At 40.5% G+C, this 14,991-nt stretch overlaps 1 protein-coding gene across 1 annotated transcript in view; it reads right to left on the reverse strand.

Annotated features, from left to right (window-relative positions):
* The window catches only part of LOC126481024 (venom serine carboxypeptidase), a 139,816-nt gene extending 126,139 nt beyond the window's left edge, over positions 1 to 13,677 (reverse strand). The window contains exon 1 of the mRNA XM_050104487.1: positions 13,271 to 13,677. Within this exon, the coding sequence (XP_049960444.1) occupies positions 13,271 to 13,588 (318 nt within the window). The 5' untranslated portion in view covers positions 13,589 to 13,677. The remainder of the gene's footprint in view (positions 1 to 13,270) is intronic.
* Between the last annotated feature and the right edge of the window lie 1,314 nt (positions 13,678 to 14,991).

Here is a 14,991-nt window from a genome sequence, read left to right on the forward strand (position 1 = left end):
AATGGTACATAGGGTGTATCTGTAGTTTGCACACCATGGCACACAAAGTTTCAGCCAGGGCAGTGACAAACAAAAGCAGTGTACTGGGCAGCAAGCTAACAGTATTAAATCCTGTCCTCAGAGCTTCATGGCACACAACCATCAGGAGTGCCCCTGCCATGATGCTAAGCGTTATCATTGTGGCAGCATGGTCACATTCAATCTGTCTGTCTGCAGAAATGCAAGACCAACAAGGCTCCACATTCTGCAAGGCCTCAGTCAATGAATACAAACCTGTCCTGAACAGGTCTCAGAAGGCCCAGTGGTACCGCCTGGCCACACTTCTTCCTCAGCTGATGGGCATCACTGGATGCAGATAGGGAGGGGCATGGGGTCACCACACAGCACCCCCAACCACTGCGAGTTTTTCATGGCCTGAGCCACTATTTCTCAGTCAACTAGCTCCTCAATTGGTTTCACAAGGCCTGGGTGCACCCTAATTACCAACAGCACTCAGCCGATCTGGATGGTCACCCATCCAAGTGCTAGCCAAGCCCGACTGAACTTTCAAGCAACAGATGAACCAGATATTCCCTTATGTAGAAGCAAGTTTTAGTGCTCTTTATCTCATCCTACCATTGCCAGCCATGCAATCCAGCAGTCTGCCCAGCCTCTGCAGCACTATAAATTTAATGTACATGATTTAGTCATTTTCAGAGTTTTCAGCAGACACTGGCACTGGGAATGAGGCATGACCAACAAAACCTTGGGCTGCTCTATATGTTGTGCAAGGTCTCTCAGGGCTGCAGAAGTGCCATCAGAATCAGTTTCATTTGTGTTGACTGCATCACCCTACTGCAGGTTTTTCATCTGCAGATTCAATGCCCAGAATGATGCTGCAGCCTCAGCTGCCTTCACCTCTCTCCCATCCTGCTCTGCTGGCACTAGACAGGAAGCCAATGGATGTTGATGCAGCACCATCACCATCACTACAGTGCCAGCAGCCCCAGCCATAGGAGGTGGGCCCCCTGCACCTTGCCGGATTCAGGTGGACAACTGTGGACCTTCCATTTGTTGGAAGAAGATGTCCACCCCTGGGTGTGGGTACACACCCTATGGTTGGTTTTATGACCAAGGTTTCCAGCTATACACGAGACAAATGTTGAGCTGCAGACAGGAGCTCATAACATGAAGCTCTGGCCACTGCTTCGTCAGTGGCACTAGCACCCAGACCTCCTCCTCCCCCCCCCCCCCCCCAAATCAATTCCCAACAGCCCACGCTGTGAGGGCCACAATGGATCAAACAAAAGGATGCCACAGTAGGGTCTAGTCTGTCAGTTTACTTCTGCCTGCCTAGTCATAAAACCCCATCAATATTTGCCAAGAAAATCTAGCCTTAGAATTACTGAATATCCTTCATCCACATGCGGAAAAACTTCCATGCACTGTAAACTTAGTTTTCCCAATAGTAAAATCAAGTACTGTCGTACCCCGTGACTCCAAACTATTATTGCCAACCTCTTGCTCACCAGGTTCAGACTGATAATGCGTATGCGCCCCCCCCCCCCCCCTCGTCTACAAGAAACCTTTGTTCTGCACCACTCAATAAGCCCACTGAGCAGCATTCCATCTGTACACTAACTTGTGCAGTATTATGGTCTATTGGGATTGCTTTCTAACGGTCAAAGCATTCTCATTTGATTTTAATGGCCGCTCCTCCCAACAGTACTTCCCATTCTTCCTACTTCAACAATCCAATGCTTGGTGGTTCACTTCCCCACATGAGTAGCACTGGTTGCCTACACTGTTTCTGCATATGGCCCTTATGTCCACACCAGTAACATTTGACCTCTAGAGTAAATACACTGTAATCTACCCACTGCTTCCTGGCAAAATCTCTTCCCTCCAATTGCGCTGCAAACTAAAAGCTGCTGTTAAATCACTAGGGTTCTTAATGTGGACTCTTCATAAGATTTCTTGGGTGTATAAGAAAATGCCTAACACTCTGTTTTGTGCTTCTTGTAGTAACACGTTATTGGCCTCCGCATTCTGGGTAGACATGTCCATGCACTGACTTTGGAATCCTCTCCGAAAATACTTCCACCAGAGCCCAAAAAACCTTTGGCATCGACCACCGGGATGACCAAACAATATCAGCATTACAATGAAATTTGAGAGACTGTTTCACTGCTAATGCAGTAGTTTCATGGTTGGTGGGTATTGTGGAGATCAGTTTACTTACATTGGTTCAGGGAAGATACAAATAGTTTTTGTACTATTTTCGCATTTTTCAAAGTTTACATTAATGAGTGTTTTGGGTTTTTCATCTCCAGTGTCAGTTTCAGCAGTACCTCCCATCTAAAACTACCAACTTCCCATGGTGTCTCCCTAGTTACATACCGATTTTTAACTTATTAGTGAATTGTTGCTGGTAGAAAAATCTTAGGTTTTTCTTCCTTGTTTACTATGGTGGTTTATGTGTGTGCGAATCAAAGTGTCCTTCAGGTCTGAAATGCTGCTTGACACTCCCTAGTCCACTCCATGGATGACGATGCAATGGAGCTGCAATATGCACAGCATTTGGCGCAAACTTAATGTAATAAGTTAGTATACCCAACATAGCTTGGATTTCTCTGACATTCCTAGGAGCTGGGAGGTCCTGGATGGTGGTAAGTGTGACTGCAAAGGGTGGATACCCTGAGTTGATAACATGTCCCAAATATTTGATCTCACTCTGGAAGAAATAGCAGACTGTCTTTATCACACTTTCACCCAGCATCTGACAGCACTTGAAACAATTTCCTGAGATTGGAAAGGCATTCATCGGAGTACAACCTGGAACTACTATGTTGTCTAAATAGTTCAAACAAGAAGGAACTGTAGCAGTCAACCGTGATAAGTAGCATTAAAAAATTGCAGGTGCGAATGCACTGCCAAAGGGCAACTGCAAAAATTTAAATAGCCCCATTTGGGTGTTTATCACAAAAACTCATTGGGACTGAAACTTCCTGGCAGAGAGTCAAATTCTGAAACCTTTCCTTCCGCAGGCAAGTTCTCTACCGACAATTATCCAAGCATGACTCATGACCCATTCCTACAGCTTTACTTTCACCAGTACCTCATCTCCTACCTTACGGACTTCACTGAAGCTCTCCTGCAAAACTAATAAGACTAGGATTCCTGCAAGTTTTAATCTCCCAGGAAGTTTCATATCAGTCCACACTCCACTCTAGAGTGAAAATTTCCTTCTGGAAGCATTCCCCAGGCTGTGGTTAAGCGATGGTTCCACAATATACTTTCTTCCAGGAGGGCTGGTATTACAAGTTTCGCTGGAGATCTTTTGTGGAGTTTGGGGGGCTTCCACTCTCCTGAAGCAGCCAATGTACCATCTTGTCATTTACCTTGCAAGGAAATAGAAACTTCCTGATAATTTAAAATACTTTACTTTAAGAAAGTAGATAGCCTTGTCAGGAGTTGAATGTTATAAACAAGGAAGATATTTTATTTACTCCTGTTACTAATGCAGTGTCTGGATTTTGATGCTTGAGATTCTTCCCTGGGGTGTGTGCAGTAGTGAGGGAGCAAGTTGTAGATTTCACATCACAAGATCTGTCGAGTTCCCCCCCCCCCCCCCCCCCCCATCCAATAGGAAACATACCTTGTTTGCAAAGATCATAGATCAAAATGGATCACCATGAATGTGACAGGACTGCTACATTTTAGAATGAATATTTTATTGAATATATTTATAATACACAAGAGAGAATGTGAATAATTCTAGTTAACCATACAGTATCTGAAACTCAATGCACAAAAATGAAACCAAAGTATAAAGAGAATTCACTGATATACATTGTAGCTGATAATGACATAGCATTTTCATAATATTTCCTCCCTCAGGTTCTTAATGGTATTGTATTGAAAAGGACATGGCACCCTGACTGACAAATTCCTTGGACATTAATAGTATGACCCAGGAACTGAACTTTTGGTGCTCCAAACAAACAGTTCAGTAGGCTAATGACTGAACCATTTGAACGAAAGTGAGTTAAGATTTCCCATTAGTGAGCCAGATGCTTCATTTCGGAGCAGATGTCCAAATCATGTGTAACTTTGTCCATCAGGCACTGGAAGGTTTGCACAGTGTTGTGTAATTTTCCTGCACTCATACCACATTCTGATTGCTTACAGCCCATATTTTCACCTGGTATCAGTAAGTGCAACTATTATTTTTTCAGCATACTCTGCAACTGCACCATTTAATGGACATACCTATGTTTCAGCATCTTTAAACGCATACAGCCCACAGGGTACCACTCTAAACACCATCTGGTATTATTGTTACTGAAGTTACCCCAAACAGTAATTCTGTACTATTAAGTATGACTCGAGTACACTGTACATAGAAGTTTTTTGTTAACATAATATGCAATCTGTTTCACAATAGGTATTAAGGTGACTGATTTTGACACATACTGTGTACATGTTGTCTCCATTGGAGCTCATTGTCAACTGTAATTTCCAAAAATTTTATAGAGGAAACATCTTCCAGTCTTGTTTCATCCAAACATATATCAATGTGATCTTTCTTTTCTCTTTCATGAAAATGGTGAACATTGTCTTTTTTAGATTTATAATTAAGTCATTCTGTATGAGCCACTGTACTGTGTTATTTGTTGACATAAATGCACCTCTTTCTAGTGTTTCCAGATTTTCTCCTGTATTCACTAATGTTGTGTCATCAGTATATAGTATTTTTTGATCCTTCTCAATTACTTCAATATTGTTTATAAATTGGTTTAACAGAGGTGGCCTAAGTACAGATCCTGGAGGTACACTGTACATAATATACCTGATCTCAAATATGCATCCAGTTTATGCTGCCTCATACTGTTCAGTTTTGCTGATGTGTAATTTTATCCATTGCACTGCATGTCCATGTTTTCAGTTAGCATGTTATGGGTGGCTGTGTCAAAAGTTTTGGACAAATCCAGAAACATAACAGATACAGTGTTTCTTTTGTCTAATGAATCTACAACAGGTTCTACTAGGCTTGAGATGACAGTTTCTGTGAATTTCGATTTTTGTAAGCCATGCTGTGCTGGAATCAGAATATTATGTTTCTCTAGGAATGTGATCATCTTACAATACATTGTATTCATCTCTAGCATATTTGAGTTGCCACAGATTAAAGATATTGGTCTGTAGTTTCCTTGTCATCTGTCATTTCTTATACGTTAGTACTACTTTGCTTACTTTTAATTTTTTCTGCAAATGTGTGTCCTCTAAATGAGCAGATTCCTATATCCAAAAGAGGTTCTATTATTTCTTCATTTGCTTGCTTTGTTAAATAATTTAAAATAATGGAAACTACAGGTTGGAACATCAACAATATTAGGAAAAGGATAGACTGCTACTCACTGTAAAGATGACACACTGAGTTGCAGACAGGCACAATGAAACAACGTTTAGACATTTAGCTTTCAACCAACCCCTTCTTCAGAAAAAAAAAATCACACACACATAGATACATGCAAGCACACTTCACACACAAGACTGCCATCTCCGGCAACTCGGACTGTCAAGTATTATGTTGAATGAAAGTAGCAATCTGGAGTGGGGCAGGGAATGGATAGCAGGGTATTTGTGGGGGGAGAGAAGAACATTGTCTGGCAGAGTGTGCAGGGACTAGATGGAGGCATAACAAAATGCTAGTCGCATTGTGGGGAGGCTATGAGGCAGAGCAGAAAAGGAGAGGAAGGGGAAAGACAGGTGGATGCATTGCCAGAGAGTGGCAAGCACTGAATGTGAGGGGTCATGAATAGGGATTAGGTGACAGGATAGAGAGGTGGGAACTGTTGGATGGAGGGGGTGGGGATAGTAGATTATTGTAGGGTGTGGCTGGGATAATTTTGGGATGGTGAATGTGTTTTAAGGATAACACCCACCTGTGCAGTTCAGCGAAACTGGTGCTAGAGGAGAGGATCCAGAGGGCCTGTATTCTGAAGCAGCCATTGAAATCAAGCATGCTATTTTCAGTTGCATATTATGCCAAAGAATGGTCTACCATGCTCTTGGGCACAGTTTGGCAGTGTTGAAAAGGGGTGCACTAGAGTGTTGTGGAGGTTGGGAGGGCAAAGGAACACTGGCTTAAGACGGGTGGGAAGGATCTTGGGTGGATGTCCCTCACTTCAGGGCATGATGATAAGTAATCTAAGCCCTGGTATTCCTCCCTCTTCCCTGCCTCACTCCAGATAGTTACTTTCGTTGAACATGACAGATGTATTTTGATCAGAGCTGCTGGAGATGGTGGTCAGGTGCGTGTGAAGTATCAACGCGCGCGCGCGTGTGTGTGTGTGTGTGTGTGTGTGTGTGTGTGTGTGTGTGTGTGTGTGTGTGTGTGTGTGTGAAGAAAGCTTTGGCCGAAAGCTAAATGCATAACAGTCTTTTCGGTGTGCCTCTCTGCAATTCAACATGTCATCATTATACTGCGTAGCAGTCTAGCCTTTTCCTAATATTGTAGTTATTAAATACTCTGATATTTCATCGTTTACTTCAGACTTTTTGGATTTTAATTCCTGCACTATTTTTATGAGTTCTGTTTTTGTTCCTGTTTCCAGACACATTGAGTGGGATGGTTGCCCAAATGTTCTAGGATGCATTAACTCCTGATGATTTCTTTCCTCCTCTAAATTTTGTAGAGCACATATAAAACTGTTGTTGAGTAAATTAGCATTTTGGTTCCATCTGTAACTACATTTTTCTCATTTATCAACAAGTTAAAAAAATTTCTGTTATAACACTCTTTTGACTGCATCTTTCAGTATTCATTGTGTGCCATGCTCTTTTATTTATGTGGTCAGAATTTGCTACAGCTGTTTATTGAGCTGGTTTTTGCTTCTCTTATTTGTTTCCTGTACTGATTCTAATGCTGTTTATGTGTCTCCATGTTCCCTGTTGTTCACGCTCTTACCCCCTAATCCTGAATTCACTTATTTATTTGGTAACCCACTGGTTACTGTGACCCTGGTGTTTCTGACAGGTCATTTTGGTGAAGACTGCATGAAAATGAAGCATTAGTGTGTTAGAAATGCATCATACTTCTCATTTGTTCTTTATGCTTGCATCGTTTCACACCAGTCTTCTTTCCTCAGTGTTATTTTACAAATGTTCATGTTTTGAAGGTTAGTAATCCTGACTTCTCTTGACTTGTTTTACATCTGTTTAGGAGCTCCTATGTTTGTAGGTACAAAACATTAACCCATGATGATTAGAAGTTACTACTTGCAGAACTTTTCCTTTGCATTCACTATTTTTAATATTAGTGATAGTCAGTCTGATCAGTCACTCTCGTAGGTATATTTATTATTTTCATATTACACTGTAATAACGTTTCTTTTAATTCTTGTTTTGGTTTTGAATCTTTACCAATATCTATGTTGTGGTCTCCATGTATTGCAACCCCTTTCATTTTAAACTTCAGTATTAATTTTGCTATTTTTTCAGAAATGTTGCAGTCATACCCCATGGGGTACCATTTAGTAGACTTACTCACTCTGAATGATCGTTCCTGTCATATCCCTGAACACCAACCATTCCTCCTGGAACACCCTGCATAGTGTCCTTCCTAAGGGTCACTGGGCACATTTTCTCTCTGGTGTTTTGACAGATACCTGCAATGCCATTTTTGCAATGTGTTGCTGGAGACAATTCAAAAAATAAAAAATACTGCATTTCATGTTTGTGTGTTGCCCAGCACTGATGGAAAGCATCTGTTTCCCATTACAAAGCAAATGATTTCTAAAGTTGTGTAATTTTGTGTGTTCATTTGATAGAGGGGCCCCAGATTAGTCTAGTGTGATATTTGATCTGTCAATAATTATTAAAAGTGGCAGTAAACCACTAAGAATAACCAGTACTCCAGCTACAACTGAACAGTTCTGTTGCACAGCAGTAGCCAAAGAGATACAAGTACACACTGAGAAGTTGTGGCAAGTAATTTAGTGCTCCTTGTGCTGCAAAGCAGCACTATTATGAGCCATATTTTTTGGAGCCAATTTGTTGTTCTGAAAACTGAATAGTATGTGTGTGAACATTAAAGATAAGCTACTGCCAAATTTCTTTTTGAAATCACACCTAATGTTTGTGGAGTATACAACAGCATGAACAACGACAATGAAACTACAAATATATGTTATTTCAAATGAGTACTATTAAAAATATTATTGGTAGTGGTTTTGTACATTTATGTTGAGAAACCAGCACAGATAGAACTTCCCTGGGTTTAACATTACGTGAATTTGTTATTTTACCCGAGGTTTTGTAATTTACTTATGCGCTACATGTACCATACCCCTTTGTTTTGACTTCCGTAATCATTGTAGGGATTATTCTATTTGCTCCACTCTGGTTGCTGTGTTGTCTCTCCATGGTATCCTGTCTCTTAGTCAATAGCAGTCAGTGCGGGCCAGGACGGTGATGTCGCTGCCAAAGTTCTTAGAGTTTTACTGTCCTTGTTAATACATATCTATAAGACGAATGTTCCGCTGGACTAATTTGGAAATGGTCTACCAAATTGGCACCTAAATTCTGCTTTAAAAATAATTTTCTTCATAATGGGAAACAAATAAGATGCTTTCCTTCAGCAATGAACATCACATGAAAAATATGATGAGCATATTTGTTTGGGCTTACTAGCTACACAGCAAAAATGACCTTGCAAATATCTACTGAAACACTGGACAAAATGCACCTGACAACTCTTAGGAGGGACACCATAAATACTGGGTGCTCGGAAATTTGCGTTACGAACTTCTAGGACTTGTAGAGGGTACCGAGTACATGATATTTTGAATATGAGCCCATGTCCAGAAACATCATCCAACAACACTACAGAACACCAAAGTTGTAGGCGCTGGTGCCTATAAATGTATGTATATACAGGGCGATTCCATGATGATGATAAGTTTTCGAGGATTATGGAGAAGGAACTTGAGATAAGGCTCCCTGCACCAGAAATGAACGAGTCTAAAGTTATAAGCGAAGATCGTTCTGATACCTTTGACAGTAGACTACATGTAGCGGTGCTGTTGTTGCTAAGATTGTAGGGTAGGCAACTTTAAGAGGTGGTAGCATGGACCAAAACAATAGAAAAAAAGCTTAGTAAATATGGTCTAAAACATATTTGTTAAAAGCTGTGAGCACTTGTTTAATAGAGGAGATGTATTTTCTCACTAGCGAAGATGAACAAGTGCTCATAGCTCCTCAGGTACGCATTTTAGAGCCGATGTTTACCAGACATTCTTTTCTTGTTTTGGTCCATACTACCACTTCTGATAGCTGCCTACCCTACAATTTCGAAACAACAGTACCAGTACACGTATTCCACTGTCTCACGTATCAGTGATTTTTGCTTGTAAATTTCGACTCTCTCTTTTCTGGACTAGGGGCCCTCACCTCCAATTGATATATTTATCCTTCTCCATCATCCGAGAAAGTATGTAATATTATCACAAAATCACACTGTATGTACATACATTTACAGGCGCCAGCACCTATAGCTTTGACGCACTGCAGCATTGTTGGGTGACGTTTCCGGACGTGGGTTCCCTTTCTGCAGCGTCACTGGATAACGTTGTTGTCCATAGGTTCCTCTTCAAAATATTACCGGTATCTCCTTTCTCCCATCTACATGTCCTAGAGGTTTATAACGGGAGTTTCCGAACGCCCTGTATAACCGATTTATTAGATATGATTAGCAGCGCTATAAACATTGTTTTCTAATGGGGCACATTATATACTTTAAAGTTTCATCGTTGGACAATCGTAAAGAACTGGAAAAAGACTTTGAAAAAAATTCTATTTTGTGTAATGAATGGCAGCTCACTAATTGTGGATAAATGTAAGGCAACGCCTGTAACAAAGAGGAAGAACGCTATTGTATCTGAGTGGTGAACATCTTGAGCACGTCACACCGTACGAGTATTTAGGAAGAATATAAAATGGGACAAAGTGAAATCAGTATCAGGGAAGAATGTGTTGGAAACATTATGGGAAAGTGTATCTGTAAAGTTGGTCGCATACAAAACGCTAGTGTGACAAATTCTAGAGTAATGTAATGCATGGAATCCTTATCAAGTAGGCATGACAGCAGGCATCGAACGAATTCAAAGACGCGCCACTAGGGTCTTACAGGTCGATATAGCTCATACGCGTATGTACAGAAACGCTCGTAAAACTTAAATGGGAGTCCCTGTAAGAAAGACGACGTAATTATCTCGAAATCCTGCAGGTTACATTTAGAGAAATTGTATTCTAAGATGACTGTGCGACCACTGTTCTGCTACCAACGTACATCTTGCGTAGGGGTCATGAGAAATAGATGAGAATCTAGAACGCGTTCCAGTGCATGTACACAGTCAGTATGCGAACAGAATCCATAGATACATTAAAAATGGATGTATGTACATACGTTTGTATGTCCCACATCTCCTCCTAAACTACTGGACCAATTTCAGCCAAACTTGGTATACATATCCCTTACTGTCATGCAACAATCGCTGTCGTGGCAAAAATGCGATGCGTGAAAAAAAGGCGCACCATACTTCAGGTTTAAATTACTTCTGTGCTAATAACTGTTCGCAAACAAATTTCGTAGACAGTATCCACATAAGCTGCTAAATGTACCTACAAAATTATATCATGTTAACAAATGGCTCTGAGCACTATGGGACCTAACTTCTGAGGGCATCAGTCCCCTAGAACTTAGAACTACTTAAACCTAACTAACCTAAGGACATCACACACATCCATGCCTGAGGCAGGATTCGAACCTGCGACCGTAGCTAATGTTAACACATATAGCTCGGGAGATATGACGACCTAAACATTGAGACGCGTGAAACGCTGCCGCATAGTGCATTAAGTTTTAATATATTTATTCTCTACTATTACGACACTCCTACAGTCGAGCCAGCTTAAGGAAATTCCTGACACCTAACAACGCTTTTGACCGCTTTCAGCTGGGAAGCGTAGACGGCTATAGGCAAAACAATAGCCGTCTATAGACGTAAGAAGAGCCGTTGCCATAGAGACGTTTACAATATCACAGAGTAGACACGCGAAGGAGCTGTACTTGCACAATATACAAATTTCTCTGAAAGACTGTTTCATAATTTCAAAGGTGCTTTCCACGAACACATGGAAATGAATTTTTTTGCTATTACACTACAAAAACAGTTATTTTTTCCGTTTCTAAGAAAAATTTTGCAAATTGAATACTCAGGCACGCCGCGTTTGTCAGCTAGTGGGAAACAAAATTGCCCCATGCACTGTACAGTGGCTTGCGGACTATTTATGTAGATGTAGAATCCCTTAGGAATCCCCACCCAACAATGCCATATAGCTTTCTTTTTTCTAACGATGTTGCATAGCTTTCCATATCTAGGTCACGCAACGAGCAGATTTCACATTGAAAGCCAGACCAATATCACGCTGACAATTTACTGGTCTGAAAATTGACACGCATTCCATCATGAAAATGTCTGACTGACTAAACACGGATTTTCTCGCAACTACCTCTGGATGCGGGTATGTGTCACAAACGCATTAGAATAGGTCACCTGTCTGGGTCAAAACTATTTAGGCCAGTAGCCTATTTTCAGGAATAGCATCGAGAAATCCCTCGGACAAATATATAGCAGGAATCATTATCTTGCTCACTTTTAAACATAAAAATATATTTAAACATAAAAATATAAAACTATGCTCATGCAACCACTTTTCATTCACACAATAAAACTAATCATTCACACTCAAAGACAAGCTACGCTGTTTCTTTAGCCACTGGTAAAAACCCATCACCTGTGTAGCGGTACATGATAATTAGCATAGATTAACAGAGTTACGCGAGAGACGCTTACTTCTAGAATTCGTATATTTTTGCAATGTCGGTATTGGTAGCTCAGAAGTAATACCTGAAGGTAGCCGCTGTTAACAATTTCAGCAGCTTGATGCACTAATGTACGATGTAGTTGGGAAATGTAACGCTCATACGTTTGAAATTTTACATTCGTATACTGAAAATTACTGCATGGATTACTAACTATTTAGAAATGGGAAAATCGCCTACGGTGAAAGTTACTACAATTTTGCCGGACGGAGTGGCCGTGCGGTTCTAGGCGCTACAGTCTGGAACCGCGAGACCGCTGCGGTCGCTGGTTCGAATCCTGCCTCGGGCATGGATGTGTGTGATGTCCTTAGGTTAGTTAGGTTTAAGTAGTTTTAAGTTCTAGGGGACTGATGACCTCATCAGTTAAGTCCCATAGTGCTCAGAGCCACTTGAACTAAAATTTTACCAACCAATTATTTTTTCCCTCACCACAGAAGTTTAAAATAATGAAGTTTCAATTTGCACTCTAATACGAAAGGCATAATTCTCCAACTCACTCGGAAGGAAGAGCATTTAGAGTTTTGTCTCAGCGACGTCAAGAGGCAAGTACGAGCCGTTCCAAATTTAAAAAGCTTCCCTGCAGATGAAACAAGCCTACACAAAGAAAACCGAAGACATGAACAGTTTCATCCTTATGCGAGCCAGTGTGCTGACTGTCGTGGCATTTCGATCGTTCTACGCCTCTAGGTAATTCCCCTAATCGATAAAGTTTTTTAAAAAGTAGATCTAGACAACGATAAGTCTTTCGTTTCAGCTGGAAAGGATCTACTAGTCTGGAAGGTTTAAATCAAGTGAATGAACGTAAAAATAATTACAGGAGGCAATTGTGTTACAGCCATATTATAAAATCCCACGAATTTTTTAAAAACTGATCCAGTTGAGCACTGGAACACAGGCTCACAGCACTAAACCTATGTTGTACTAAAATAAAGTTTTGCGGAACACGGTAACGTGTTTCGTTTAGTTTATACAGAGTACAATGTTTCACAAAGAACCCACGCTAAATAAATTAAAATGATTATAACGAATTTAATTTACAAAATGAAAAACCTGTCCTGTTCAATGATACGACATACGGCACCCACCATAATAGGGCCGGTTAGTCAAAAATAATTCACAGTTTCAAAATGTAAATGTAAGCTAAGTGGAAAAAAACAGCGCCAAATTAAAAATAGCGTAAAAACACAGTCACGTTCGGTAATGAAAGAACATCCCAACATTTTTCATGACATTTTTGTCACGATATTTAAACTGTAACTAACAAATCTTACATCAGGCCATGTTACTTCTAACAATATCACTTTCTTCACACTGCTACTTAGATGTGGCTGTGTTACTTACCTCAGCAGGGAAGAACCAGAAGAAAAGATTGGAGTTGAACGTTTTGTTGACCGTTAAATAACCGGAATAACTCTTGATTCTATGGCAATTTTCGGTCCATCCTTCGTTAATGCCTACGCCTACTAAAGCAAGCCGCTGTGCCTCCTTTATTCTTCCTTCTTCAATGAGCGGGGTGAGAAAAAGTGGTTCTCCTGGATCCCCCTCAACCGGGCGAGTTAGAATTCGCGGATAAACATTGAAAAGAGAGTCTACATGAAATGCACAAAAACTAACTAAAACGAAACAGACGCCATAAACAACTTCCTGGGTCCGTGCCATAGTACCACAACCGACGAACGCACTGTTACTCCTGTTACGACGCTTTACAAGTACCTCCGCATGACACAGCAAACAGCTGACAGGCAATATCGACTCTGCGCCCAAGTAGTAGCTCCACATCTTCAGTGCTGCCAACACATCGTGCGGTAAAACAAAAACCACTAGCAATTCACAAGAGTTCAAGGGGTGCGTGCTGATAGTTGACTCAAATAATGTCTTGCTACACACATGTTACAGAGTAGCATGATATAGCTACACTTGAGCAGAAACATGGCATTTATTTCAACAATTCTAACATATGGTGTCAAAATCGCCGTGAGGTTTCAATGCTGCAACAGATAACCACACGCTCAGGTTCATGTAATATTGTGTTAGCTTCTTTCTCTTTTGTTAATTACTTTTTCTTTTAAAAGATAAATAAAAGAATAAAACACAAATCGGTATTTTTCTGCCTTCTTTCCCAAAGTTCTTCGTCCAGAATGTTATTCCCTTAGTTGCTCTCTCCATTGTGAAATTGGCAGTGCTCTATATGTCAACGCATACGTTCTTTATGTGTTCTGTATAATAAGTGATATCACTGTTCGGATTATTACACACGTTGAAACTGCTTTACTGAGCATAATACACCGGTACTTCAAATAGGCAATGGAATCAGTCGGTTTTCGCTCTGAGCACTAAGAAGAGGAGCAGTCCAAGGAAACAGTTGACCAAACTCTAGCAACAATGGATCTATTAAAGTGGCTAAAAGTAACTGATATACATCGCCGAACATAAGTGAAATCAAAGGATGAGAAACAGACTGATGCACAACAGGTTAAAAGTTTAGGGCAAAATAAAGGACATGATGACCTCAACTGTAATACGTCGGCAGTGTATATCGCCTTCTGTGTCTACTAAAGCAGTTCTGTCGTTAGATCTCAACTGAAATCCTCAAAAATTCTGTAGGCAATCAGATAATGTTTTAGTGAAGCTCCTACTCATGGTGATAATAACTTACCCAGTTATCCTACCAAAAAACAATAAACGGCCACAATGTATTTCTAGATGAATACGTAAACTGTCATAACATGTACGAAATATTGATCCTGGCGTGCAATTAAAAATTTAGGTGAACGTCTAGCTGGCCGATATGGCAGGAACAGTGAAAATTCGAGACGACTTAACCTAACCATGAATGACTGCATGACATACATGTGTTGTTTCATAATCTTAGTCTTTCGTATCCCCATTTTAGACGAGGGATGTGATTTTTGGCCGTTCTGTATCTCTATATTCTTCATCGATTTTTCAGTCACCTTACTAGATAAGAAAACGCCAATTACCATTCCATAACTGCAATACGAAACATGATACGCTCAAAATCTTTTTCATATCGTTGTGCATGTCAACTATATATCTCAGAT

This window comes from Schistocerca serialis, chromosome 5 (genome assembly GCF_023864345.2).
Source record: "Schistocerca serialis cubense isolate TAMUIC-IGC-003099 chromosome 5, iqSchSeri2.2, whole genome shotgun sequence".
Classification (NCBI taxonomy): Eukaryota; Metazoa; Arthropoda; class Insecta; order Orthoptera; family Acrididae; genus Schistocerca; species Schistocerca serialis.